Source organism: Panthera tigris, chromosome C1, assembly GCF_018350195.1.
Source record: "Panthera tigris isolate Pti1 chromosome C1, P.tigris_Pti1_mat1.1, whole genome shotgun sequence".
Classification (NCBI taxonomy): Eukaryota; Metazoa; Chordata; class Mammalia; order Carnivora; family Felidae; genus Panthera; species Panthera tigris.
The window spans coordinates 477,588-504,976 of NC_056667.1; the positions used below are offsets into that span (position 1 = coordinate 477,588).

General features: G+C 55.0%; 3 protein-coding genes across 9 annotated transcripts; all 3 read right to left on the bottom strand.

The window, feature by feature from the left end:
* Nucleotides 1–1,329: 1,329 nt before the first annotated feature.
* On the bottom strand, nucleotides 1,330–10,517 carry CCNL2 (cyclin L2). 7 transcript variants are annotated; one of them, XM_042996138.1, is made up of 11 exons: nucleotides 10,170–10,502; nucleotides 9,750–9,824; nucleotides 9,373–9,482; nucleotides 8,442–8,562; nucleotides 7,397–7,461; nucleotides 4,827–4,926; nucleotides 4,519–4,623; nucleotides 4,292–4,433; nucleotides 2,680–2,788; nucleotides 2,514–2,606; nucleotides 1,330–2,350 (listed from the first exon to the last, which is right to left on the bottom strand). In XM_042996138.1, the coding sequence occupies exons 1-11, from the start codon at nucleotides 10,473–10,475 to the stop codon at nucleotides 1,996–1,998; spliced, it is 1,581 nt and encodes a 526-aa protein (XP_042852072.1). In that variant the 5' UTR covers nucleotides 10,476–10,502; the 3' UTR covers nucleotides 1,330–1,995. The 7 variants fall into 7 exon arrangements, 6 of the variants coding, with proteins under 6 accessions (XP_042852072.1, XP_042852071.1, XP_042852074.1 ...); XM_042996137.1 differs by having other exon boundaries at nucleotides 2,680–2,791; XM_042996140.1 differs by lacking the exons at nucleotides 7,397–7,461; nucleotides 8,442–8,562; nucleotides 9,373–9,482; nucleotides 9,750–9,824; nucleotides 10,170–10,502 and adding exons at nucleotides 5,262–5,585; nucleotides 6,369–7,390 and having other exon boundaries at nucleotides 2,680–2,791.
* A 2,862-nt stretch (nucleotides 10,518–13,379) lies between these two features.
* On the bottom strand, nucleotides 13,380–18,823 carry MRPL20 (mitochondrial ribosomal protein L20). Its single transcript, XM_042996693.1, has 4 exons — nucleotides 18,680–18,823; nucleotides 18,480–18,590; nucleotides 15,174–15,251; nucleotides 13,380–13,777 (listed from the first exon to the last, which is right to left on the bottom strand). Exons 1-4 carry the CDS (start codon nucleotides 18,764–18,766, stop codon nucleotides 13,604–13,606), a joined length of 450 nt encoding a protein of 149 aa, XP_042852627.1. The 5' UTR covers nucleotides 18,767–18,823; the 3' UTR covers nucleotides 13,380–13,603.
* Nucleotides 18,824–22,937: 4,114 nt separating this feature from the next.
* Nucleotides 22,938–25,948, bottom strand: ANKRD65 (ankyrin repeat domain 65). The gene is made up of 4 exons (XM_042996207.1): nucleotides 25,903–25,948; nucleotides 24,933–25,153; nucleotides 24,256–24,790; nucleotides 22,938–23,739 (listed from the first exon to the last, which is right to left on the bottom strand). Exons 1-4 carry the CDS (start codon nucleotides 25,903–25,905, stop codon nucleotides 23,299–23,301), a joined length of 1,200 nt encoding a protein of 399 aa, XP_042852141.1. The 5' UTR covers nucleotides 25,906–25,948; the 3' UTR covers nucleotides 22,938–23,298.
* Nucleotides 25,949–27,389: the final 1,441 nt, after the last annotated feature.

Below are 27,389 nucleotides of genomic sequence, written 5' to 3' on the forward strand. Positions count from 1 at the left end.
AAGGGCCCCGGCCCCTCCTCCGTGGCCTGGGGAGTGGTCTCGCAGGGGGAGAGGGCGCCGTGCCGGGTGCTGGGGCAGAGCCTAGGCAGAGCCGGGGCGCCCGGTCCGCCAGGACTCCCGCGGGGCTGCGGGCCCAGCAGCCTCCTCTGCCCACGAAACTGGATCAGTGAAGGCGGCCGTGCCTCTAACGCGGGAGAGCACGACGCCTTTTGCTTAGGGGGATACGTATTTTTTCCTTTTTGAAAGCCGACTCCCCTCCTGTGCCATGGGAAGAAAAATTAGAAACTTTAGTTCTTGCCGAAAACCGAAAGCGGCCTCCGTGGATTGGGTTCCGCCGCGCCTCGGGGTAGGGGGCTGCCGGGGCCCCGTTGTTCTCGCTGAGGTTGGCAAGGATGGACAGGATCCCCATAGTGAACCTTCAGGGGGCCAGGTAGGAGAGGGGGGCCTCGGAGTCCCTGGATCTGCTCCGAAGTTTGCCCCTGCAGAAGGAGCTCCCAGCGGGTCTCTGCAGGAAGCGGCCAGGCCGGGTCATCCCCCTGCCCCAACTTGGCGAAGCACTGAGTGGAGGAGAGGCCAGCGGATGGCAGAAACAGGCCCAGTTCCGTGACAGCGGCGGCCAGAGGTGTCGCTCGGGTTCCCAAGTAGGAAGGTCTCCTGACATGCCCCCCACGCACCCGCAGTGTGCCTCACTCCAGCTGCACGGCCTCCTCAGGCATTCACGATTTGGTCATCAGGGCGAGCCTCCGGGACCCTAGGTGCTGACCCTGCCACCTCCACAGCTCCTGGACTTGCCTGACTTGCGGGCACCTTTCTCCAGGGCCAGTGACACTAGGATGGCCATGTCCAGTTGCCTCACACCCACCTGGAGGTCCTGGTTTGGGAAGACGCTGGGCCTAGGACAAGCCCCCAACAGCCCTCCATCTTTACAGCTCAGACAGGACTGGGAAACAACCCCAAGACCTTCCCCGCTCACCAAACCCCTGTTCTGCGGGACACCCCCCAGGTCCGATGCTCCAAGTGCCTGCCTGGTTGCCACCAGCCTGACGCACACACGCTGACCCTCCAGACCAAGAGGACTGCAGAAGCATTTTGTTCTTTTCCAACCTTCCCTTTTTGGCCCCCAAGGAAGCGGCCTTTGTCAGAGCAGAGATGGCTCAGGTTCATGACCAGCCTTCCAGGGAAGACCAGCTGCACAGGAGCTCAACACGAAATGCAACACCGGAATGAGATCAGAGCCGGCAGCACAGACACACCACGAGGACGGTGCTGCAGGCTGTGCACGGGGACAAGCAAGCAGAATGACAAACTACACGTTCTTCAGCGTCTAAATGTCCTGAGTAGAGAGAATTGTTTATTTAACCACGTAAAATGCATATATAGGAAACTTCTCTATTTAGGAGCTGGTGGCCTGCACTCAGCATCGCACAGATAAAAATATACGACTTTCAACACAGATCTAAATACCTTCACATTTTAAAAATCCGAATTCTCTACACAAGTTTTAAGCTGACGGAATTCAAGTTCTGAGTTTTCATATATAGCTTTAACTTGTATTAAACACACGTTTATTTACAAGGTGGATAGAGAATAAGGGGCTATTAAGGCCATTTTCTCATTGTGAAACGCTGCAAAATATGTACATAAGTACAACCTAATATAGGCAAAGATTCTAATAGTCATTTTCTTGGTTTAACGTAATTCAGTATCGGTACGGGAGTAAAGACACAGCCTGTCGTTAGCACCAAGCCACACCACCAGGACGTCCGCATCCAGCGGCCATGGGGCTGCTGCCGAGGTGGGCCCTGTGCCGGCACAGCTGTGCGCCGTGCCCAGGCCGGCCTAAAGGGCACCTCGCCGGCCTCTGGATTCCATCTCCAAACTCATCACAAGGTCCAGAGTCAACAGCCGCTTCCAAAAAGAGTCTCACCACAGGGCCAGTCACGCCGGGGTGTACACACCAAGGGTCAGAGGGCAGCGCTCTGGGAGCCCCACGCCTCACCTCCGATGCCTGCTGTGCCCAGGGTGATCCCGCTCGTAGCGATGGCCTGTTCGCTCGTAAGACCGAGAACGCTCCCTTCGCTGATCTCTATAGTAATGACTTTTCTTCTTGTATTTCCCAGAATTATCTGCCCGCTCCCGTGAGCGGCTTCGAGAGCGAGAGGAGCTCCGGCTCCGGGACTTGTGTGGCTTCTGGGCGGGGTACTTGCAGTCCTTAGACTTCCGATAGCTCCTTACCTTGGAGCCTTTGTAGGGAGCACCTCTGTGCGCCTGTCTCGGTGGGGAGTCACTCCTGCTCCGTGAGCGGCTCTGCGACTTGGACCCGCCAGACGTGGAGCCACTGTCACTTTTTCTGTTAAGAAGGACACCACCACCAAGCAGATGACCACTTGCCCCAACCACCTCAGGGTCAGGAGTGACTTTCCCGAGGGGCAGCCACACCCCCTCTAGCCACCCTGGGGAAAACGCCCCCCTTGCCAGGTGCAGGTCCCGGATGGGCCCTGCGCAGCACATACCTCCTCTTAGGAGAAGCAGATCGTGACGGGGACCTCGAGTAGCTCTGCTCACGACTCCCGCTCCGGCTTCGGCTCCCTCGCCCCTTTGGCAAGCTGGGGACACAGGGAGAGCAGTTACAGACCTGAAGTCCTTCCGGCCGACCCCAACAGCCTGCTGGGTACTCACCCATTCACCGGGCTGTCAGCCTTGGCTTTCTTCATGCCCTCCATCTTCCTCTTGGCGTTCTTCACAGACAGGGGGGAAGGCTTGTTTCCTTTACCTTCTTTGGGGGATTCTGCTAGAAAGAATCAAGAAGTTTCTTATCAGAGAGGGGCACCTGGGGAGCTCGGTTAAGCGTCAGACTTCGGCTCAGGTCATGATCTCGTGCTTCAGGAGTTCCAGCCCAGCGTCGGGCTCTGTGACGTCAGCTTCGAGCCTGGATCCTGCTTCGGATTCTGTGTCTCCCTCTCTCTCTGCCCCTCCCCCACTCACACTCTTTCTCTCTCTCAAAAATAAACATAAAAAAAAAAATTTAAGGGGCACCCGGGTGCCTCTGTCAGTTAAGAGTCCGACTGGCTCAGGTCATGATCTCACACGTCATGAGTTCGAGCCCCACGTCAGCCTCTGTGCTGACAGCTCGGAGCCTGGAGCCTGCTTCGGGTCCTCCGTCCCCGTCTCACTGCCCCTCCCCCACGCTTGTGGGTCTCTGTGCCCCTCTCTCAAAAAATAAACTTAAAAACAAAGTTTCTTATCAAAAAACCGTTCTAACAAGAAGCACACTAGCAGAGCAAGACAACACCACTTCTGTGGGACTTGTGGAGACTCCCCGTTCCCGGCCTGGGACTCAGAACCTGAACACGCACCTGAAAGATACAGAAAGGCCACCTGTCTCACTTGACTTCCCTCAGGGACTAGGGATGTGCAGCATGCTTAACTCTAGGCCCCGACAACAGAATCTGCTGCTCCAGATTTATGCTGTTTTCATCAATAGAGTAGCTAACTAGGTGGGCTGGATAAACAAATGCATTTTGGAAAGCCTGCCCACGTCTCTTGCTAATAAAAACGTAAGGAAGAAAGGCGCCTGGCTGGCTTAGTTGGTGGAACGTGCAGCTCTTGATCTCGGGGTTTTAATTTCAAATTCCACGTCGAGTGCAGAGATTACTTCAAAATAAAATCTTAGGGGCACCCGGATGCCTCAGCTGGTTAAGCATCTGACTCTTGATTTTGGCTCAGATTATGATCTCACAGTTTGTGAGTTTGAGCCCCACATCGGACTCTGCACTGACAGCCCAGTCTGCTTGGGATTCTCTCTCTCTGTCTCTCCCCAGCTCACACACACAAACTCTCAAAATGTATCAATAAACATTTAAAAATCAATCAGGGGTGCCTGAGTGGCTCAGTCGGTTGAGCGTCCAGCTTCGGCTCAGGTCATGAGTTTGAGCCCCACATCGGGCTCTGTGCTGACAGCTCGGAGTCTGGAGCCTGCTTTGGATGCTATGTCTCCCTCTCTCTCTGCCCCTTCCCTGCTCACGCTCTCTCTCACTCTCAAAAAATAATAAACATTTTAAAAAATACTAAAAATAAAAAGTAAACATTAAAAAATTACTTTTAATAAAACAAATTAAATCTTAAAAAGAAAACATACAAGCAACGAAAACTCCTTTAGGAGCACCCCTCTCATTTCAAAGATCACCAAACATCTGCTGGGGACCCTGGTGCCTACAGACCGCTCGGGCCAGCAGCAGACACAGTTCTAAGAAATCTGGAGGAAAGGAGGGCCACACACCCCAACACTCACCCAGCTTGGGGGCAGGCGAGAACCCTGAAGTGCTGTCCAGGACCTGGGTGCCAGCAGGCAGCAAGCCCTTGGCCTGCGCCTTGGCCTCTTCGATGGCGTGCCTTCTCTTCTCCACTTCGCTTTCAAGGTGTGTCAGATCAACCTATGAGAGTCAAACTCCATTTACTCAGAACCAGATACCTCTAGCCAAACACAAATGCGTACGTTACATGGAAAAATATAGAAACCTTTTTCCGGGTATAAAGCTGCAGGATTTTTAAGCAGATTTCTTGAATTTCTTCTTCAGTTGCTCCAAACAAAAGAAACCAATGGGGACGATTGGGCAAAGGGATCTGTAAACACACAGAGCATCACTGTCAATACTTTCCTTCATGGCCAATCAGATTCTTAGGGCAAGAAAACACAAGCCTGCTGGTCACCGAGACATGCTTTCTGTTGGCACTGATGAGCATAATCTGAAGGACGCTACATAGAAGTTTACTGGAGACTGGAGAAAGAGTCACACGGGGATCCCCTGCGGTGGCACAACACTGACCTCCAGTGTCCGGGCAGCAAGATAAATGCAGGCGCAGGCGATGCTCTCAGGCTGGAACCTCACGAAGACGTCTGTGCGAAGGCTGTCGTTCATGTAATTCCTGAAAACCAAAGGCAGGAGGAACTGCAACGCCCCGGGGAACCCCCAGGATACCCGTGTGCGCCGTCTACACAAGATCACTACTCTACGCAGTCTACTCCTAGGCTTAGAGCTACACAGTCCTGTGAGGCTCAGGATTCCTGGAGAGACATTCTAGCTGGGTTTTGTGAGTACAGGATAGGAAAACAGGGAAATTACTGGCAAAAAATCTAAAAAGCTGGCTGAATGTCAGACAACACGTGTTGCTATGAAAGAGAACCGACTTTAACTTTACTTTTCCCTCAACTTCTGGCTGCTCTCGTGCAAAGCACAATGCCTCAGAGAAAAAAGGTCTACCGTAGTGGTTGAAATGTACTTGATGAAAGGAATCTAAATGCTCAAAATCCATAGTGCAGAGAAACATGCAAACTCAAATGAATGGGCTGAGCAGGCAGCCTGCGAGGGCTCTTCGGAGACAAGCCGTCCTCTCGTGTCCCTTTTCCTTGAAGAGGCGCTCAGGGTCTGGCCCTTCTCGTTCCGTGACGGAGTCCACTTGGAAAGGGAAAACACCCTTGGGTGCATGGGAACATCATGCAGAGGAAGACTCAATGCCCAAAGGGAAGTCCTCTTCTCAGGCTTATCAAAGAACCGTTTCCAAATTGTCCCATTTCAATAAGGAGTCTTAAAATGAACATTCATAAAATCAGACAAAAGCAACAAAACACTACAAGTTTCATCATAATCAATACATTTAAAAAACACTGTACTTTAGAAGATATAAAAATACAAAACATTTGCATTTTTAATAAGCTTAAGGGTTTTAAAATTGGCTACATTTCAACATTTTCTTTTAGATCTGTTTCTCTAAAATAGACCAAAATCAGATCTCATATTAATTTCATCAATACTGCAAAAACAACAGATGAATCCCAAGAGAAGACAGTCAACTAGATCATACGTTTACTGCTCCTAACGTATCCCACTACGGCGAGCCTTAAGATCAGGCCACCCCACAGGGGAGCCAAGTCAGGCTGCCGGATTTGACTGATACCCCCACCCCCCCACCCCCCAATATCTCTGCCCTAAACCCTGGCGAAGGGGACACACAAACCCGCTCCCGATTTCTCAGTGATACAGTCAACAAACGCCAGCTAGTGGCCCCTGGCTCTGGAAGCCCTTGCTCCAGGCACCAAGAGGTAATGGAGGAAAAACCCATGTGATGGCACCAAGGCCGTAGGTCTCAGAGCAATTCAACTGAACAGTTCAAACACTTCATCAACATAACCATCAGTAACGTTTTTGGTTCTAATAAATTTTCAGTACTCAAACAGTGAGAACATTAATCTATTAACTTTTAAATCCTAAAAACAAAACAAATGAAGTCCCTGAGACGTGTATTTTAACTTATTGTACATCTAAGTTACAATATAAAAAGTGTCCATGAAATAACGTAAAGATGCACACCTTTTACTAAAACGTGTCAATACTCAGCTGCTGAAAAGAGCAACTTTAGGACTTCCAGGAATAATGACATAATCCCGCTCTGAAGTCTGAATTCCCATCAGCCAATTCTTACGGCTTTCCGTAGAAAAAATTTTTAAGAGAAGGTACTGCATCTTTATCGCACAAGTACAGCAGTTTTAAAGGGACAAAATTCAAGTCAAGACAGTTAACTCTAATCGATACAATTACCAAAGCACGACAGAGGATTACAAGAAGCACAACCGGCAGAGAACCACAGCAGCAGTCGGCCAGCACTATACTATCGAGAGCATACCACCGTCTAGAGCCGGCCTTCGGCGGAGAGCCTGCACTGGACTGGCTGAGGACGGCCGCTGTCCCTGCACCAAAGCGCTTGGACAGTAGAGGAGAAGTCTTAGTCACTTACCCTCAGAGGCTACCCTTTGATTGAAAGAGTACAGAAAAGAAAAGTCAAAATGGGTTCTCTATCAGAGATGGCATAGCACCAGACAATTCAGGCAGCAAAAATATGACCCTTACAGACTTAACTCGGTGGAAAAAATTCACAAAGCACCCAGCACTGACTGTTACTTTGGGCTTCGTTTCTAGCACATATGCATCGTTAAAACCGGTCCCCCGAAAAACTTTCTCCTAACCCTCTTTCTCCCCGTAAGATCCTCTCTAACGAGAGGCAGCTGGAAGCAATTTCACAGGAGATATGGGACCACTACATCGACGTTGGCACCGACGTGGGAAAGATCGTGACGTGCCGAGTCAACTGCCCCCAAAGGGAAGCCCAGTAAGTGCTGTCCCGGAGGGTCGGGGGAGGGTACGGGACGCCTTACCGTTACACCAGTGCCTGATATATTGGGGAGGCTGACGGGAATTTACACGGCAGGAACACTGGGCACTCAGACAACTCCAGCCCACAATCAAGTCACGGGACCGACTACCCACTGCCCAAGTGCCTCAAATCAACATACTCCTGCACTGCCCTTGCTGGTCTCATAAAACAAGGAAAGTAAACTCACCATGAGGTCTGGACCAGGTGCTGGTTACGCTCACACTCTAACACCTGAAGGTACATAACGATTATCTGGAAGATACAGGTCAGGCAGTTATTACCAAGAACGCCGAGAAGCCAGAATCCAGATCTTGAGAGCGTCCGTGCAGCAAACACGAGCCTCACGCTAGATCCCAGGGGTGGCTCCTGGTCAAATGCCCGGTGCACAGTTTGGCTGGAGGGAGTTTTTGCCGACAGGCCCCGCTACCTGCTGTCGAACCCAGGCAGCGCAAAAGCACGTGAGGACCGGGCCGCTCCCACAGCAGAGGCGGCCTCATTTTTCATGGCCATCACAAGGCTGATTCTCATTCCCATCTTCGACATAGTTTCCACCAGTGAGATCAGCTTGTCCTAAACATCTCCGCACCCTAGTCACCGACTTACACAAGACACGGTGTGAAAAAAAAGTCCTAAAAGCTACGGTAACTTATCAAGAATTTGAACGAATGCCAGAAAGTCAAACAAGCAAGAGAGAGAAGATACGAAGACACGCACCAAAAAAAAAAGGGAATAAAAGCAAAGATGCAAATTGCAGTCTTTTTTTTTTTTTTTTTTTTTTAAGAAATTTGTGTGCGTGTCCCATAAAAGTTCCCCTGGTGCCGTATGGCGGCCACGCTCCTCGGCGGACATGCGCCACAGCGTTGCTTTAGCTCATTTCCAAACAGAGGGTTCAGAACCCTTCCAATGCCCCCAAGAGAGGAAATAAGGCTATCGCTAAAGCAACTTTAGAAAATTAGTTGTTGGGAAAGAAAAACATAAACTGACAGATTCCATTTTTACAAGTTCATCGCGCTCTGTGAAAACTCAAACTTAACGCCGTTTCCAGAACTCTCAAACACGTACCACTAAAATTAACGGTATGAGAAGACTAACAAGTAACTGTTCTGACGTTTTAGACAGAAACTGGAAAAGCGCATCAGGGATACGTTTAGTCCTCTTCAGAGTTTTCGACCTTGGTGAGAACGGAGCAGTGGCTCAGGCGGGCTCACGCGGCAGCAGGGCCACATACCCACCTTGTGAGGGTGCTTCACGTGGACACAGAAACCCAGCTCTTTGAGAACTCGTCTTTCCGCCTTTATAATCTGATTCTTTAAGTTAACGTAATCTTGGTCCAACAGCAGAGGCACAGGCTTCCTACACAGACAAAGCACACGTCCACGTAAGGATCAAAGCGAACAGTCCCTCGAAGCCCGATGACCGCCAACCGGTGAAAGTCCACTACACGCGCCACACCCTACACGTGGCCTAGGAAGCTCGCTTCGGCTCCTTTAACACAAGCAGAGGGTCTCCCACAGACCCCGGCGCTAAACGTACTCTTTTGCTTACGCGCGACCAGCCCAAGACGCACAACGAGCACTGAGCGGAAGACTTCGAGACCTCATCACACAAGCACGTCACCCGGCTCAGGACGCAAGTGTCGTGCGTTGTAGGCGAAACGGAAAACCGACAACCACAGACGCAGACCGTTTAAACAGCCAGCGGCTGCGCCTTCCAACGGACTTGCGTCAGCCCGAGGAGCACAGTCTGGGTCGTCCGGGCGGTGGTGCTCAACCGGGGGGGCGATTCTGCCGTCCCGGGGCCAGGTCGGGAGACCCGGTTTGGCCGTCACGACTGAGAGAGAGGTCGGGGAAGCTGCTAAACACCCTGCCGCCCACAGGACGGTCCTCGCGACAAAGCAGCATCCGGCCCGTGAGGGCAGCAGCGCGGAGACGGAGAGCACAGCTCCGGAGCGTCTGAGAGACTGGCGTGGGCACACCGGGAGGCCAGGGTCCCGCAACCGTAGCCACAGCGCCCTGCCCTTCTTGCCGCGGCTCCTTCGCTCATAAACAGCACCCGGTGCGGACCTCCTGGGCCGCAGGCCCTGTCCCCCGGGCGCAGCTCAGCACCCCACACGCAGACGCCTTCGCGCAGCCTAACGGTGAAGACGAGCAGACCCACGCTTACTTTTTCTCTCTCAGGTGTCGAAGGCGATGAAACACATTGATGACGTCCCGTATCCGCCTCGGAGCCTCTTCTATCTTGGAGGCCAGGTGAACACAAGCCATCGACACGTGCTGGAAGGCGAGCGTCGCACACACAGGTGGGTTCCTTCCACCGAGACTCTCCGCCGCCTCGACGGCGCGGCAGAGCAGCGAGCGGGGGCACCCCCCCTGCAAGGGCCGCTTCCGAGAGGCCACTCGAGGCCCGGGGGCTCCCCAACCCCTCACGTACAGCACCCCAGCCAGAAGGCAGGTTCCCGCTCCTCTGAGCAACCCGCCAACGGCAGCCCAGGTTTTCCCTCGGTGGATTTCCGCGGGAAAGACACGGGGGAGCGCGCTTACCTCCATGGAATGCTTCACAAAGGACTTGGTATAAAAAAACCGCTGGAACAACACCTGCCCCGTAGCCATGGCCACCTGGAAAAGAGAAGAGTTCCCCTCACTTCTAAAGCCACGACCCAGGGCGTTCGCAGCGCCGTCCCCTGGTTTCGGGCGACGGACACGCGAGCAGGCACTAAGCCGTGTCCCAAGTCCACACAGGCTCTTCGCGCCCCGCTGCCTCGCCTCCCTCATCGCCCCTGACGGACGGCAGCGCTGAGACGCGGGGCCGGGATCGGCGCGGAGTCCGGGGCCCCGGAGGGGACGAGGAGGGGCCGGGGGTCGGCGCCAGGCCCGGCTCCGCCGCCAACAAAGGGCCCGACGGCCTCCCCCGGAGCGGGCGCGGCGGTTACCTCGGCCTGAGGCTCGCGGCCGCGCCCTCACCTGCGGCAAGCGGAGCAGGATGCCGGCCGCCTGGATGAGCTCGCAGCCCACCACGCGGAGGTCGGTCTCTGTGTCGGTGTCGAGGCCACTCGACATGGACGGCGTGAAGCGGAGCTTGTCGTCAGGCAGGAGGCAGTTCTCCAAGGTGATGAGCACCCCGGAGTACAGCCGGTCCCCGATCAACATCCCCTGCGACCCGGGGGCTGCGTTCCCCGACCCCGGGGCGCAGACCGCTGCCGCGGTGGCAGCCGGCCCCGGAGTCCCAGCCGCGACCGTCGCCGCCGCCGCCGCCGCCGCCGCCGCCATTTTGTGCCGCTGACTCCCCTTCGGGCTCCTTCCCGGCAGGGCGGCTCCTCGCGACGATCCACGGCCACGACTGCCACGCCCCCTCCGCGTGTCATTGGTTCGCTCGGCGGGCGGCCCGGCGCCGCCTTGCCGCGATTGGCTGGGCAATCTACCCGTCAGCGTCGCGACAGACGTCGACGCCGGAACCCCGCGAGGGCGGGGGCGGGCTCGTTACCCAGGGGACCCCGCGGCGCCCGGGTGAGACGAGGGTCTGCGGCCCGACCCGGAAGCAGTACTGGCGGTGCCTTGCCCGGCGAGTCCGAACCTTCGGCACAAAGCCTTGGCAGCTCGTGGAGCTCCCGCTGCAGCCCCAGGGCTTCTTGGGGGGGCGGGGTCCGGCCTACCCTGAGAGATTCTGCGCGCGGTAGGCCGACCCCGCTCCGGACCGGCGGGGCGCGGCACCTTTGCGTGAGGGCGCGTGCGGGGGCGTGGCGGCTTTCTTTCCGCCGGGATTGCGTCCCGAGAGCCGGGCTGCCCGGGGCGTGGGAGCAGGGCCCACGGAGGCCTCCGGTGGCCGGTCGACAGGATGAAAAGATTGGTGCGCGTGCTGGTGAGTTGTCTCCAGCCCGCGCCCGCAGCCACGGGGTGCGGTTTGCCGGAGTTGATACGTGACAGCTGGCGTGGTCGTTATCCTTGGGGTGCAGACGTTGCCACCAGATTCCTGAAATTCTTGCCTGCCAAACGGGGGCCACGGGAAAAGTAACTGTGAACGTTGAATTCGATGTTTCTGCGGAGCATGGGAAAAGGCCTGAGTTCTTCCCGGGATCGGGGGAAAGAGAGCCAGGGTGGATGGCCCCGGGAGGGTGGGAGGGAGCTTGGACTTTATTTTCCGGTGGGGAGCCTTCGAAGGGGTTTGTGCATTTGTGAACCCCTGTTGATCCTGAACCTCCGTTTCCTCATCAGTTACTCCTAGCTCTCTCAGGGTTTTTATCTTTTTTTCTTTTTCTTTTTTTTAACGTCATCTGACAGCGGTACTGCTATCGCATCTGTACCAGAGGAGTAACTGCGGTACAAATGATTTGTACCGAAACTTTTACCAGGACTAGTGCGAGAACCCATGTGAGGATGCTGGGAATGCCTGGGTGAGGGGCAGCTGGGTGGGGCAGGTGCAGACACTGCCCTCGCCTCAAACTGCTCAAACCCAGAGGCCACCATTGGCTTTCACCCCTGGTGATAACTTGATTTTGCAACTCAAACAGTGCCAACCAAGATCCAGCCTTTTTCTCATCTCCGTGGGCAACGTGGTTACAGTGCCCCATCACCCCTACCTCACGTTGGCAGCTCCAGAATGTCCTCACACTGTTCAGGAAAGGAGGAATTTTTTCTTGTCTGGGAACTCCAGGAAACAGCTTGTTTCTCTTTGGCACTGCCTGGGTGATTTTTCCATCCGCTAAATAGTGGCCAGAAACGAAGGAAAAGCTGATGGCTCTAGCCGGTCAGAGCCAGGCCATGCACCCAGGCTTACATGAGGGGAAACCGGGATCCTGTTGCTGGGGGGAGAGTGGGTGCTGGGGGCAGCCCACTGCTGTTTACCACACACCCATGCTCCTTTATTGAGATGCAAAAGCAAAGGCAGGCAGCTCTGACGCAGCAGCTCACGGCACACGCAGCTCAGCCCCACACACCAAAGGGCCCTGTGTGTCCTCCACCCTGCTGTCTATTCAAAACCCACTTACTGACTAGTGCACATTGAGCACCCTGGGTGCAAGAGACCGTGAACAACTCAGCCCCGCACCTCCAAATGGTCCGGTGGCCTTCATTAGACACCAAGAGTCAGGAGGAGGGGCCTGTTAGGCCAGTACAGTAACTGAAGCCAGAAGAAATGCTGGCCTGTAGTTAAGATGAAGTAAAGTGGACAGATTCAGGAGATCGCCAAGTGGTAGGCGGTCAGGACTTGATTGGTTCTCTGTGGGTCTGGAGGTGGATGCCGAGTCCACAGGAACCCGGAAGGACTTTCAGGGGACTACTAGCAAAGGATGGAGGCCTCATCATGGGAACATTAGGAGTGGGGGCAAGGTGGGCGCCCGGTCTGGGTAGGCAGGTGTACATTGCCAGGTAAATGCAGACAGCCGCTGCTACTGTGGGCCTGAAGAACTCCCCTGGGCTGGAGCCTGTGGGAGGGTGAGGCAGAGGGCAAAGGGAGACTGCGTGGGAAGAGGGGAGGGAGTCCGTGGTCCTTGGGGGTCAAGTGCTGACTGTATCTGTTGGATTTTGGTTCCTGATGGCTTTGGTGAGAGCTGCCTAGGCCTGATGGGGCCGACTGTAGACCCAGTGGCAGGAAGCAAGAGGTGGAGACGAGAGCTGGCCAAGAGGGGAATGTAAAATACACGCAAGAGAGGCTGAGGGTGGCATCTGCTCACCAAGAGGGTAACCGGAGGGACCTGGGCCCGAGCAGGGAGGCAGATACACCTGCAAGGCAGCAGTCAGCAGCGGACGGACATAAGGGACGTGCGGAGTTAGAGCTGCGGTGAGTTCTTCCTCATCAAGGTAGCTAGCATGTTGGGAACCTGTTCTGGGCTTGACTTTGTGCTTAGGGAGAGGCACCCAGCTTGCTGCTCTTACTGGGCTGGAGAGTGAGGAAGCAAGCAGGGAAATTGAAACTGGCACTCAGGGTGGCCCAAGAGCTGAGCACCATGGTCCCTGCTGGAAACTGAAGGCAAGGGGAGGGCTAGAAGGGTAGAAGACAAGGTTAAGCCTGGGCAGGGTCAGAGTGGGGTTTTGAAGCTTGAGTTCTGAACAGACTACCCACAGGAGATCTCAGGCTCCGAGAGGAAGCACAGGCTCAGTTGAACCCCTCAACCTGGCAGTCTCCCACAGGGCACCCATGGCACGTGTGCTTATACCAGAGAACACAACTCAGAACACTGAACACCACACCACACAAGCTTTATTTATCTGTCTCAATGAAGGAAGAAGGGGCCTTACACGCCTTTTACTAAAATGCAAATTAATATAATTGCTGATCACACGCTGTTGACAAGTAGTTTTTAGCTCCTATTTTAGCTGCTGTGATCATCAGGGGGAAAAACCTTTTCCCAAGACACTCCGCTGCAAAGAGCATGCAGAAAGCATGCATGTCGGAATCCCGCTCAGCAATCCTGCACCACTCTGGAAAATACGCCTTCGGGCTCTTTCCCATCCCCCAGGGCAGCAGCAAATCCTTCCTGTCGCCTCCTTTTGGCCAAAGCAGCCAAAGATTTAAAAGTCTTTGGTTCATAGATGGCTAGATCCGCAAGCACTTTCCTGTTGAGCTCCACCTGGCACTGGGAAGAAAATCAAATCCTGTGTCAGCATCGGAAGTGTGTTTCAGTGAAAAGCAGCAAGACTGAATGCAGCTGAGAGTCCTATGGTCTCTGCTGCTAAGCACATCCTGCACGGCTCCAGGGCGGCCTCTGTCCTGGGACACATGGTCTGTTTGAGGAGGTGGAGAGCACAGGGCCAATCCTATCAAAGCAGGATGCTGGAGGATAAATGTGGACTAGGACGGGGGAAGGCGTCGCTGCAAGAGGTGATGTGCGTGGACAAGAATGCTGGCACCCAGTCCTGGTGCCAGCCATGGAGTTAAGAACCTTGTTTAGGCGGGCACCTGGGTGACTCAGTTGAGCGTCCAACTTCAGCTCAGGTCATGATCCCATAGTTTGTGAGTTCTAGCCCTGCACTGGGCTTACTGCTGTCAGCGAGGGGCTAGCTTCAGATCCTCTGTCCCCCTCTTTCTCTGCCCCTTCCTTCGCTCACACTCCCTTTCAAAACTTAAAAAACAGAAACCAAACTAACAAAGACCTTATTTAGGGTCAACGGCCATCACCCAGACAGAGCTATGACTGCTGGCCTGGGGTAGCCCTTTAAGTCAGCTTCAAAGAGGATATCACAATTCTCATTCTACAATGAAATGAGACACAGAGAAGTACGTGAGATGGGAGCACGGAGTCAGGAACAAAACCAGGCATTCTCAATTCCCACCTATCGGGTAAAACTGCAGGTGACTTCTGAAAACTGACGAACTTGAAGAGCAAAAGAAAGGATAATCCTGCGGATCAACCCAACTATGCAGGGGTGGCTCCTCCGCTACCTGGGCCTTATGTGCCTTGGGCACAGTCCGTCCTGAGCCTTAGCTCCTTGTCAGTAAAATGGGGATGTCACGCATGAGGATCCTTGCAAAGTACCAAAGGCAGGGCGTGCTACACGCTAGACGCACAACACCCAATCCCCTTTAAAAAAAAAAAAATCGAATGCAAACAAAAGGAGAGGGATTAGCATAATCACTACATTCAACAATTACCAAGATTTTGTGACACGTTTAATCTCTCCTGCCCAAGACCACCACCCTACTGTTTCACACCAGGAGTTTCAAATTCATCTGCTTCCTCATCGGAAATCTCTCAGTGTAAAACTCTGAAGTTACACTTTAAAGTAAAGCCAAGCTTTCTGCTGCTTCTCTTGATGGGGAAACATGAGGGCTCATGTCCTGGTACCACTTGCCCTACTGCCAGTTCTGCTACCAGCCAGGCAGAGACGAAGCCATCGTGAGGAGTCCCTAAACTTGCCAAAACTCCAACTTGAGAACTCGGCAGGGGGCTGACACTCTGCTGCCCATTGTACTGGACCACACCAGTTGGGCCACTTTCTGTAGATCTCAACAGACCACGTCCTCAACCGTACCTTAATTAAATTGACAATGAATGCTGGGTACTTCAGGCCATGTTCCTGGGAGGCAGCTGTAATTCGATTAATCCAAAGCTGAAATAAGAAAACATCGAGATGCTTAAGAGCTAGTTGTCCAGGGGCGCCTGGGTGGCTCAGTCAGTTTGGTGTCTGACTTCGGCTCTAGTCATGATTTTGAGGTTTGTGGGTTCAAGTCCTGCATCAGGCTCTGTGCTGACAGCTGAGTCTAGAGCCTGCTTCGGATTCTGTCTCCTTCTCTCTGCCCCTCCCCCACTCACGCGCGCACGCTCTCTCTCTCTCTCTCAAATGACTTTTTTTTTTTTAATTAAAAAAAGAACTAGTGGCACGTGGGTGGCTCAGGCAGTTAAGTGTCTGACTTCCATGCAGGTCATGATCTCATGGTTCGTGAGTTCAAGCTCCGTGTCGGGCTCTGTGCTGACAGCTCAGAGCCTGGAGCCTGCTTCAGATTCTGTGTCTCCCTCTCTCTCTGCCCCTCCCCTGCTCGCACTCTCTTTCTCAAAAATAATAAACATTAAAACATTTTTTTAATAAAAATAAGATAAAATTTAAAAAAGAACTATTGTGCATTACCTCCACAACTCCCAGCAAAGGTTCTGAGTCAACTAAAAGTCAAAGTAAACTTTTTTTTGCAAAAGTAAATAGAAAAATTGCGGTGCCTGAGGGGCTCAGTCAGTTAGGCATCGGACTCTTGGTTTGGGCTCAGGTCATGATCTCACAGTACTCCCAGTACATGAGTTCAAACCCCATGTCGGTCTTTGCACTGATAGCAAGGGGCCTGCCTGGTATTCTCTCTCTCTCAAAATAAGTAAACTTAAAAAAGATTAAAATAGAAAAGCAGTGCTTTCTATTCAGGCACACTGGGCCGTAGTACAGTCAGCCAGCAAAGGCTGATGCTCCTCGTTCAAATGCAAGCTTCTAAGTGATAAATAGGAAAGTCCCACAGTATAAAGCACTAATTCAACACACATTTTTAGGCCCCGAGAAGACAAAAATGAGCAAAAGATTCTGTGGCAGACACAGCTCAGTGTACAAAAGATACACACCAATGAGCTACAACAGCCACTGAGATCAGTGCTACCAGGTGGGGATGAAAAACTTGAGGTGAAAGCTTCACGGAGGGGGATGGAAAACGGTCTTGAGGGAGGGGCAGGGCTGGAGGGAGGGAGAAGCATCACAGAGGACCCTCCTGGCAGGGAGCAGCAGGGTAGGTTCCAGGCACAGCAAAAGGTCTGAAAACTGCAGGGAAATCAAGGCTGGTTAGGTTCAGAATGATCTGGAAGGTAAGTCAGAGTGATATGGAAGTTTGTGCATCAACAACAAACCTGGTCTGTTAAACAAGGGCTTGGATTGTGGGGCAACTGGGTGGCTCCTTCAGTAGAGCATGCAACTCTCAACCTTGGGGTTGTGAGTTTTAATCCCACGTTGGGTGTACCGATTACTCTAAAAATAAATCTTTTTTACCTTTGCTTTTGTTATTATTTTTTTAATCTTAAAAAGAGGGGGGATTAGATTCTTAAGGCATTCTTTACTCAATCTTAAGGTGGTACTCAAGTCCATTTTCTTCTACTTCAGTGGTTCTAAAGTTTGAACGTGCATCAGAATTATTAGAGGTTTATTAAAACATTTTTCTAGGGGCGCCTGGGTGGCTCAGTCGGTTAAGCGACCGACTTCGGCTCAGGTCATGATCTCGCAGTCCGTGAGTTCGAGCCCCGCGTCGGGCTCTGTGCTGAACGCTCAGAGCCTGGAGCCTGTTTCGGATTCTGTGTCTCCCTCTCTCTGACCCTCCCCCATTCATGCTCTGTCTCTCTCTGTCTCAAAAATAAATAAACATTAAAAAAAAAATTAAAAAAACAAAACAAAACATTTTTCCAGGCCCCACCTCCAGAGTTTCTGATTCAGTAGGTGCGGTGGGGCCTGCGAATCTACACTGCTACCATGTTCCTACGTGAGGCTGTGGCGGTACCGGGCCCCCACCCCACGAGGAGAACCTCTGCTCCCATGAGCAGCAATCTGGCCTGACCAGATGCCCACAAGGTCACAGGAAGCACCACCTGACCGTTCTGAGAAAATAAAAGACACAAAGAACAGAGCTGGGATGCAGAGGCCACTCCTGCACACCAGGCCATCATGTGCAGGGATAGTCTATCATGCTGTGATCCTAACCTACAGTTAATGGGGCATTTCCGATTTTAAAGGGTCAGAATTCTCCCCTCTCCCTTATTCATTCAGGCAATATTTGCAAAGTGTTAGTGATCTAGGCGGGAGGTTACAGAATTCAAAAGAACACAAAGCTCGCTCCTGATACTTACATTTGGGGCCTGGGAGCAATAACCAATCAAGTCAAATTTGTGGTATATTGGATGCTAAGTGCACGAGATTTAGGGACGCCCACCGCAGGCAGTGAAGCGGGACCCAGGGACCCAGGACGCAGAAGAAACCAACCATAAGTGCAAACAGCCTGTGAGGAAGCAGGCTTGGCCTCCTCCAGATGCGCACGGGAAGCCAAGAGTGGCCCTGGGGCAGGTGAGCCACACGGGGTGGCCAGGGACAAGGTCTCAGTAACCAAGTCGGCCTGGGGGCGGCTTTCATTAGGGGTGTGGTGAGAAGCCACCACAGGGTTTTAAGCAGAGGCGAGATGGGAGCAGTAGAGACTACAATGGTGGCTGGTGGAAGGAGGGAGAAGGGCAAGGAGGCTCTGACACGGGCCCAAGTGGGAGTGGGTGGGGAGAAGGTGAGCTCCCGGACATCCCACATTCGGTCCGTGGGGCGGCCAGAATTTGCCGGGTTTCGGGCGTGGAGTGAGAGAAACGGGAGCGCCTGGGGGGCCCAGTCGGTTAAGCTTCCGACTTGGGCTCAGGTCATGATCTCCCGGTTCCGAGTTGGAGCCCCGCGTCGGGCTTTGCGCTGACAGCTCAGAGCCTGGAGCCTGCTTCGGATTCTGTTGTCTCCCCCTGTCTCTGCCCCTTCCCTGCTCACACTCTGTCTCTGTCTCAAAAATAAACATTAAAAAAAAGATCTGAAGTGAGAGAAACAGAAACGAGGAGACCGGCGGTGGTACTGAGGGCGGAGAAGCCATCCCCTAAGGCGGGATGGGGGGTGGGGGGCGGAGAGGGTCAGGACCCAGAGGCCTGTCTCGCTGGGTTCGAAATGGCTCTCGGACGGCGGAGAGTCCAGCCTCCTCCCTGCAGCGACCGCGGCTCTCCCGGCGCCACGAGGAAGGGCTGGGAGGGAGGGAGGGAGGGAGGGGCCGACCAAGCCTAGCCTCCCCGGGCCCGCGCTTACTGTCCTCATGTTCCGCTTCTTCAGTCTTCGCGCTTTCGTGCATTTCACAAACGCTCTGGTCACCGCTCTGACCGCCAGCCGGTAGCACCGATTCTTCCTTCCCCGAAAGTGCTGGGTGAAGAAACGGAAAAGGAGGCTGGTCAGCGCGCCCCGGGCCGGGAGGAGACGCGGCGGACGCGGGGCGTGCGCGGCCGACTCACCCGCGCGTGCTGCAGCACCTCCCGGACCCGCCAGTAGCGGTCGGTGAGGCGGCTCCGCAGCCACAGCGGCGCGCCGAGGAAGACCATGGCACCCACCGGCCGGCGCCCGCGCCCGGCCGCGCACGCGCCGCACCGCCCTCGGCGGAAGCGGTGGCCGCGCCCGAGCGCTTCCGGGTCGGCGGCCCGGCGGGGACTTCCGGGGCGCCGCGAGTGCCGCCAGAGCCCTCACCCACGGGCGGAGTCTTGTGCGCGTTCCCGTGCGTGACAGTTCGCGTCGCTGGGGGCTCGGACGGGCTGCTGCGGAGCGCCCTCCGCGGGGGCTGGCTGCCACCGAGCGGGTGGGGCTCCCAGTCTTTACAGGGCAGCGCGTCGGACGCGGAAGGGGCGGTGGAGAAAGGAAACATTAATGGTTCCACTCGTAGGAAATGCCCAGAATAAGCGGAATGGTGGGAGGGTGGAGATGGGGAGTGGCCGCCCGTGGGCACGTTTTCCTTTTGGGGTGATGAAATGTTCTGCAACTGGATACTGGTGACGGTTGCGTAATGCTGTAAAGATGCTAAACACCATGGAATTGTCCACTTTAAAATGGTCAAAATGGGTGCTCACTTCAGCAGTACATATACCAAAATTGAGACGAAATGGTAAATTTTATGTATATTTTACCACTATATTACCATTAATTTGAAAAATAATGAAGTGGGGGGGCAGAATGGGAGCATGCAGTTTCTTTGTAACTTAAAATTTTTTTTAATGTTTGTTTTTGAGAGAGAGAGCGAGCGAGCGAGCCAGCAGGGGAGGGGCAGAGGGACACACAGAATCCCAAGCAGGCTCCAGGCTCAGAGCTGTCAGCACAGAGCCCCACGCAGGACTCCAGCCCAACCAGCAGCCAGCCAGATCATGACCTGAGCGGAAGTCGGTGCTTAGCTGACTTAGCCACCCAGGCGCCCCTTCCCTTTTTTTCTTTGTAACTTTTGAAATTACAGAAAAGTTGCAAGACTACTTCTAACTCCCCAAGGTATTTTACCCCATAGTACCAACTGTTTACAGTTTTTTCAAATTTTTTTTTTATTTTTAATGTTTATTTTAGAGAGTGTGTGTGTGTGTGAGCAAAAGAGGGGCAGTGAGAGAGGGAGACACAGAATCCGAAGCAGGCTTCAGGCTCTGAGCTGTCAGCACAGAGCCGGAAGCAAGGCTCTAACCCATGAACCGTGAGATCATGACCAGAGCCAAAGTCAGTTGCTTAACCACAGTTTTTTTCCATTTTAAGATTATTCTTCCTGGGAAGAATAACTCCTGGGGCGCCTGGGTGGCTCAGTCAGTTAAGCAGCTGACTTCGGCTCAGGTCATGATCTTGCGGCTTTTGAGTTCGAGTTGGGCTCTGTGCTGACAGCTCAGAGCCTGGAACCTGCTTGGGTTCTCTCTCTCTGCCTCTCTGCCCCTCCCCTGCTTGTGCGCTGTCTCTCAAAAATAAATAAACATTTAAAAACGTTTTAATTTGCATTCATTCGTTGGAGCATTCATTGTTAATTTTCTGACCCCATCGTTCTTCCTATAGTTATTGGCACTCTACTTAAAGAAGAGCTTTCCCCTTTGGGAGGGGCAAATTTAAATAGTGTTAGAGGGTGCAGTGAGAGAGTAGTGTTCAGAAGGAAGTGACTGAGCCAAGCAGATATCTGTGGGAAGAGTATGCCAGGCAGAGGAGCCAGCAGGTGTAAAGGACTAGAGGCAGGAGAGCACCTGGTAAGGTCAACAACAGCAAAAACGTTGGGAGTGCTTGGCTGGCTCAGTTGGTGGAACATGTGACTCTTGATCTCATGGTCAGGAGTTTGGGCTGGGCCCCACATTGGATGTGGAGATCAAATTAAAACTTAAAAAAAAAAAAAAAAAAAAACAATGTGCTGGGGGTGGGGCAAATGAGAATCCCAGGGAGCCCTGAATCAAAGTGAGCAAATCAGAGGCAGGAGATGGAAGTTGGTGAGGATGTGGAGGACCTTGGTCATGTAAGGACTTTGATGTTCTGGCTACCATGCTGCATTTGGGATCCCTCACAGCATGGTGGCTTCAGGGCAGTCATTCCCTGCATGGTGGCTGAAGCGCGAGGTGGTGCGGATGCCCTACCGCCTTCTTGGCCCACCCTGTAGGGCCACACGGCATCATTTCAGCAGTACTCTGGAAGCTTGAATAGTCACAAAAGTTCACTCAACGTCAAGGGGCAGAGGCACTGACTCCAACTCCGGATGGTAGTGTTAATATTAAAAATAAAATGGTCAGTTGTTTTACCAGCAAAAAAAAAAATAGGTTTATTTGAGAATAGAAGAAAATTACAATCCGGGCCAGGCAAACTACTGGAAAATCTGGAGCGACAACCACACGCGACTGGTTTCTAGAGGAAAGTGGCAGTTGGAGGAACTGTTGCAAACAAAAAGTCCACCGGAGTAAACTGAGAGTTTGAAGTGTAATGGCTTCTCATTGGCTGAGCTGTTGCTGGGGAGATGAGAAAATCTTTTTTTCTTCAGCTGGGGTCATGAAGTAGCATCCACCTGCAGAGTCCCTCTCTTCTTGTTCGGTCAGCAGTTGATGAGGAGTGCGAGGTGAGAGCTCCCCTGACCGAACCTCCTAACTACATTTTAGTGAGGTTTTCTGTTACTAATTTTCGTGGGAGAAACACGGAAATCACATTGTAGAGAGAGTATGTGAGCTGGGTGAGGTTACTAGGGCATCTGAACACGTCAATATGACACATTTGTTTTTCACACTCGTGAAAGGGGAAGTCATTACGGGCATCATCCAACTTATTAAATAATCTTAGAGCTGCCGTTTTGCAAACAGACTGCAGGGAGACAAGGGCTCAAGCAGGGAGAGCAGTTAGGCTCGAAGCTGGCCTGCCTGGGGCAACACGACATTCCAGGCGAGGCTGATGGTGGCTTGGCCGTGGTAGACACAGTGGAGGAGGTTAGAGGCAGTTGAGTGCCCAGTGTGCTCTGAAGGTAGAGCCCACAGGCTGTGCCGGCCAGCCGGGTGTAGGGCCAGCCTGCCCTTTGAAAACCATCTTCACTGAGGATCCTGAAGACGTCCCTCCAGCCCCCACCTTCCCCCCCTTCTCATCTCCTGGGTGTCTGCCCTCCTCGTGTAGTAAAAAGTCCAGCACCCACCCTCCACCCCAGGCCTAGGTCTCACTAGGAGTCATTGTTATTTCCGTCTCCCTGGCCCCCCATGTCCAACCTGCCAGCAAGTCCAGGGGGCTCTTCCCACAGAATCAGTCTGATTTTGAGGCTTATCCCACCCCCGCTAACATGCCACCATCTCACTGGTTTCCCTGTATCTTCCTTCCCCAGATACAATCCACTCTGTACATGGCAGGCTCCTGAGCAGATCAGATCAGACCACGTCGTATTCACACAAATTCCCTCAAGGCTTCCTGTTGCCCTAGATGTAAATCCAAACACTTCCATGGCAGGGGCACTAATTTGGCACGACTCTCACTTTTCAAAAATGAAATGTGTCCTATAAAGCTGTTCTCTCAGGGCGCCTGGGTGGCTCAGTCGGTTAAGCATCCGACTTCAGCTCAGGTCATAATCTCATGGTTCGTGGGTTCAAGCCCCACGTCAGGCTCTGTGCTGACAGCTTGGAGCCTGGAGACTGCTTCAGATTCTGTGTCTCCCTCTCTCTGTGCCCCTCCCCAGCTTGTGCGCGCTCTCTCTCTCTCTGTCTCTCAAAAATAAAACATTAAAAAAATATTTTTTTTGAAAAAGATGTTCTCTCAGAAAAATTATAGTTTTAAATCGAACAATGGTGGTGATTTTTCTATGAGGATACAGAGGTGGACAGTCAGAGACAAGCGTCCCTCTGTTTCAATCGTACCACGGGAGTTTTAATTTATGGAGACGGCTGAGTGATGACAGGGAGAGGCTGATGCCATTGAGAGTACATTTCTTATTACCTGCATTTCCTGAGAGAAGAGGGCACACCGTGCCCTACAGGGCCGCAGGGAGAGGCACCAGTGTCCTCTGGAGGCAAAAGCGGGAGCAAGGGGAAAGCTCCGGCCAGAGCCTTCATTGGGGTTCCCACAGGAAAGGCAAGGCAGGGCAAGGAAAGCAGTTTAGAATTGACTGGTTGGATAATCCCAGTGGTCGTTGGCGCATGGGGCCTGTCCCTAGTTGACAGGTACCTGACCCTAGATAATTTAGGACAGGGGGAATATCAACTGAGTGTGGAGAGAGGACAGCAGTTCTGAGTACAGGCTCGATCACAGGAGAGATGGAAACAGCTGGGGCCATTGGTTCGGCCTTGTAATACATGGGTGCCAACAGACAAATATCGGATCTAACAAAACACAGGAAGATAATCCCCATGTACAGAGCAGCTGAGAGTGACAACCCCATGATGGACCCAGGGGACACTGTCAGGTTTTAGTCAAATCTGTTGCCACAACTCAGTCTCTCTGCTATCCCCGGGCCCATTACCGGAGCTCAAGCCACTGCCCCCCTTCTCTTCCAGGAACCTCTCAGCTGTCCTCCCCTCTGTCCAGGCAGGCAGTCTCGGCCCAGAAGAGAGGAGCCTGGCACACTCGGAAGGCTGTGGGAGCCTGGAGCCTTCTGCCCAGCTCAGGGCCTCTGGGGCTATGTGCCCCTCCCACTCCTACTCTCTGCAAAGGGTGAGCAGCGCCTGGGGCAGGCCCCCTCGGACACCAGGTCCCGGACCACCTCACCCCACTGTGTCCTCAAGGTGGGGCTAGCCCCTCGGCTCAGCAGGAGCTCTGCGGTGGGGCCGTGGCCGTGCTCCATGGCAAGGTGAAGGGGGGTCTTGTGGAGCCACCCAGCAGCATTGACCTGCGCTCCCCTGTCTAGGAGGTGGCTGGCAACCTCCGCATGGCCTCCCCGAGCGGCGTGGTGCAGCGGTGTGAGGCCCAGTGAGTCTCCAGCATCCAGCTCCGCTCCCCAGGCCGCTAGCAGCTGGACAGCGGGCAGGTGTCCACCAGCAGCAGCCCTGTGGAGTGCAGAGCGACTGTGCCTGTCCTTGAGGCTGGGATCTGCCCCACGGTCAAGCAGCACCTCCATGTCCTGGAAGAGGAGGGAAGGAGAGGACAGGGACTGGCCCAGGCAGGTGAGGGGCTGGGGCCACACAGCTTTTGTCTGACCCACACCTCATCTGGCCTCCCCGACCTAGCAGCCTCTTTCTCAGTGCCGCTTCCCCGCTTGGTAAGAATGAGCCAGCACCTCTGCCAGTCTGAAGGGGCTCTACTCCAACACATCCACTTGGAACTTCTCAGCCAAAACCCAAGACTGAGCAGCCGGCTGCCCCCTCCCCGCTGCCTAGGGACCCGCTGGACTCAAGCACACTCCTGGTGCTCAATACATACTCGTTGCTGCCGGTCACCAGAATAAAGTCCGAATGCCCTCCTCGCCCCCCCCCTCCCCCAGGCGTCCTCCCCGGGCTTCCGTGAGACACGCAGTCAAGGCTGCCTTCGGGGCCCCGGCAGCCCCTCCCCGCCGCCCCTCCCGCCCTCCAGTCTCGCTCGGTCTGTCCGGGGGGGCCCCGCTTGTCCGCGCCCTCCCCGCAGCCGGGCCGGAACGTACCTGCGTGCGGCCCAGGCTCGCCGCGATGCCGAGCGCTGTGGCCCCCGCGCCGTCCCGGGCGTCCACCCGGGCCCCGCGCGCCAGGAGCAGGCGCAGCGCCGCCCCGCGCCCGGCCGCGGCCGCCACGAGCAGGGCGCCGTCCGGGCCCGCGCCGCCCGCCGCCAGCAGCAGCTCCAGCACCGGCAGCCGGCCGCCCGCGGCCGCCCAGTGCGCCGCCGTCCAGCCGCGCGCGTCCGCCGCCGCGGGGCCCGGGCCCGGCGCGCCCAACAGGCGCCCGGCCAGCAGCGTCCGGCCCAGCGCGGCGGCCCAGTGCAGCGGCGTGAGGCCGGCCCGCGAGCGCGCCGCGGCCGGGGCCCCGCGCTGCAGCAGCAGCTCGGCCACCCGCGAGTGGCCGTGCCAGGCGGCCTCGTGCAGCGGGGTGCGCCCCGCGCGGTCGGCGGCTCCCACGGCGGCCCCGCGCTGCAGCAGCAGGCGCACCAGGGGCACGTGGCCGCGCAGCACGGCCAGGTGGAGCGGGGTCCTGCCTGCGGGGTCCCTGCGGGCGGCGAGGGTGGCGTGGACCAGGGCGGGCCTGCGGGTAGAGGCGCCCTTGCCGCCCCGCCTCCCTCGCTCAGTGAAGGGGCCCCTGCCACCTCCTCCACCCCGGTAAAGATTCTCGGAGCGGCCCCGGGGCTCACCTCTCCTCCACACTGGCCCCTTGACGCAGCAGCTTTGTCACCAGGCCCGGGTGACCCCTCCACACGGCTTGCAGCAGGCGCCCCCAGGCTTGTGGGGCGCTGGGCCCCTCTGTCTGGGCTCCCAGGGCCTCCTCTGAGCTCAGCTCCACCCACCGCAGTTCCCGCTCTGCCCCTGCCTCGGTCGGGTTCTGCTCCCCCGGCCGGGAGCTCCCGGAGTCCATCTGAGAAGAACAGGAATCCTTCACGGATACTGGAGGCCCCTGGCCAGCTCCAGCCCATATGTCCCCAGGCCAATATGAACTGCCGCACCACCCCCCCCCCCATGTCCCCAGGGGACCGGGCTACCACTTAGCCTTCTGAAGAGTTCAGCTCCCAGTTACCCCTAGAGGGAGTCCTCCCTGGGGGCCTGGCCTCCAGCTGGATATCCCCTCCATGCAGTTCCTGGGCAAGCCACGCCCTGGAGGCCCTCTCCTGAATCTCCTGGAAGTGTGGAGGCGGGGGGTGTCTGCTTCCAGAAGCTGGAGGGCTGCAGCTGCAGCTGTGGGGGTTAGCAGTGCTGCTTCCCAGCCAGGCTGAGGGCCACTTCTCCACCCTGTTCACCCAGCAACTTAAGGGGACGCCCAGCCCTGCCTGCTGGCAACAGCCCCTGCCCCAGCACCTTTCCTCCCCTGCCAACCGCCGGGGCTCCTGGCCTGGGCTCCCTCCTCAGAGACAAAGGCCAGGCAGGCAGAAACATGCCCACAGCCTCTGATGTGCCCTGACAGGCCCCCAGGGAGGCACTCACACGCCTTTCCTTGGGTCCCTCCCTCAGGCCCTGCTGCTCACCTCCACTCCTGTTCACCGCTGGCCAAGACGGCCACCTGTGGGGCTGGAGCTTGGCCTCTCCCCTGATTCCAGGCTGGGGAGGGGGACAGGGTGAGGTGGGACCCTTCCCCCACACGCAGATGCCATGCCAGGATAGAAGACTTACCATGGATGCCAGGCAACTTGGCTGACGCTGTGGGGAGTAGGAATCCCTCGGGTCCTGGGAAGGAGGGACCCAGGCAAAGAGATTTTCCCAAGAGCCAAGTCCAGAAGGTAGAAAGTGGTGCTGCAGTAAAGGGCCTGAGTAAGGCCTCCAGGATCGGTCGCCTTGACTCTGGGGCCCTGGCCTGAGGATGCCTTACCATCCCCGATCCCTGTCCGAGGCCACCTGTCCAGAGCCCAGACAGAAGGAGGTATAGCCAGCTCCTGCAGCCTCCCCTGTCCAGCTGCCAGCCGGAGGCAGTACAGCTTTGGGATGGCCACTCTCTCCCCGTCCCCACGCACACACTCCCAGCGATGAGGTGTCCTGAAGGCCCTGCCCTGTCCCCCACGGCAGAGCCTTGGCCCTTCCCCCACCTCCCTACAGAGAAGCCTTTCCTGTGCCAGATCCAAAAGAGCGGGTCTTTGGCAAGGAGCTGAGTGGCCCCATCTCACCCCCAAGCCATATGGACTTTACCGGCTGAGCCTCAGTCACTCTAGAGATGTCACCTCCCCAAGAGAACCCTCAAGCCTCACCCCTGATTTGGAGAAGCTCGACCCTGTTTTATTTTGTCCCTAGCACTGACCACTCCACAAAAATAGGTGTTAACTTTATTTTAAATGTTTTCCTTCCTCTTCTAGAATGAAGTCTCCGTTTGGGCACATCACACAGGCTGACAGATTCAGCCAGTAAGGAAGCAAATGCTCCGGGTGGATGAGGACAGTTTACCACCTGAGTAGTCCACAAGAGCAAGAGAGCAAAAGCTTGACAAATGGCATGGGGTGGGGTGAGGGGGTGAATGGGCACCCTGTTGCTGAAGAGCTACCCTGCACCCTGGGAGGCCTGGTGGAAAACCACATACCTCCTGAGAGCCAGATGAGCCTAGAAACTGCCTTCCCAAAGGCAGGAGTCAGTGGGAGCCAGCGGCGAGGCTGGTCCTCCCAGCTTCTGCCACCGTCCGGTCCGTCCGGAGCACTGCAGCTCATTCAGCTGTGAACTCGTGCAGGCTCGTCAGGGCCCCACACAGAGCCGTCCCTACAGAGCAGAGGCCCACATTGGCCTTTACCATCGCGTCCGCACAGCCTAGGGCAGTCCCGGTACACTGAGGGAGCTCAGCCAGTGTTGAGTTTTTACCGCGTGAGCGAATGACTGCAAGAGGGACCCGAGCAAAGGACGGAGTTTAAGGGATTAGGCAGGTACCCTCTCCACCCGAACTCTGCATCTGAACATTATCACCTGCAACATTTTTTACTCTAAATTCATTATCTGAATAAAAAAAAAAAACGAGCTACTGTAAGGTTTGGGTCTGCGTGTGCCAGTGAAAACAACTAAATCGCATGCATGTTTGGCAACAGGGCTTGGCATGCGCTGCGGGGAACCTCAAGCAGCCTTCTCACAGGGACATGTCTCAGGCTTGCATTCCTTAAACCTGCGGTGCCCAATCGCTGCCGTCT

Bases quoted from the DNA above. Each gene is read 5' to 3' on its own strand.
- CCNL2 (XM_042996137.1), bottom strand. From the start codon at position 10,475: ATGGCGGCGGCGGCGGCGGCGGCGGCGGCGACGGTCGCGGCTGGGACT. The intron at 7,462-8,441 runs GTGGGTATGTGG...TGTATCTTCCAG, and splicing joins ACGTGAAGCACCCTCACAAG to ATAATCGTTATGTACCTTCA. The intron at 2,607-2,679 runs GTGAGTACCCAG...CTGTGTCCCCAG, and splicing joins GCTGACAGCCCGGTGAATGG to CTTGCCAAAGGGGCGAGGGA.
- MRPL20 (XM_042996693.1), bottom strand. From the start codon at position 18,766: ATGGTCTTCCTCGGCGCGCCGCTGTGGCTGCGGAGCCGCCTCACCGAC. The intron at 15,252-18,479 runs GTAAGCGCGGGC...TTCTTATTTCAG, and splicing joins AGAAGCGGAACATGAGGACA to CTTTGGATTAATCGAATTAC. The intron at 13,778-15,173 runs GTACGGTTGAGG...TTTTCTTCCCAG, and splicing joins TCATTGTCAATTTAATTAAG to TGCCAGGTGGAGCTCAACAG.
- ANKRD65 (XM_042996207.1), bottom strand. The intron at 24,791-24,932 runs GTGAGCCCCGGG...CGCCGCCCGCAG, and splicing joins GGGGCCAGTGTGGAGGAGAG to GGACCCCGCAGGCAGGACCC. The intron at 23,740-24,255 runs GTACGTTCCGGC...CTCCTCTTCCAG, and splicing joins CGAGCCTGGGCCGCACGCAG to GACATGGAGGTGCTGCTTGA.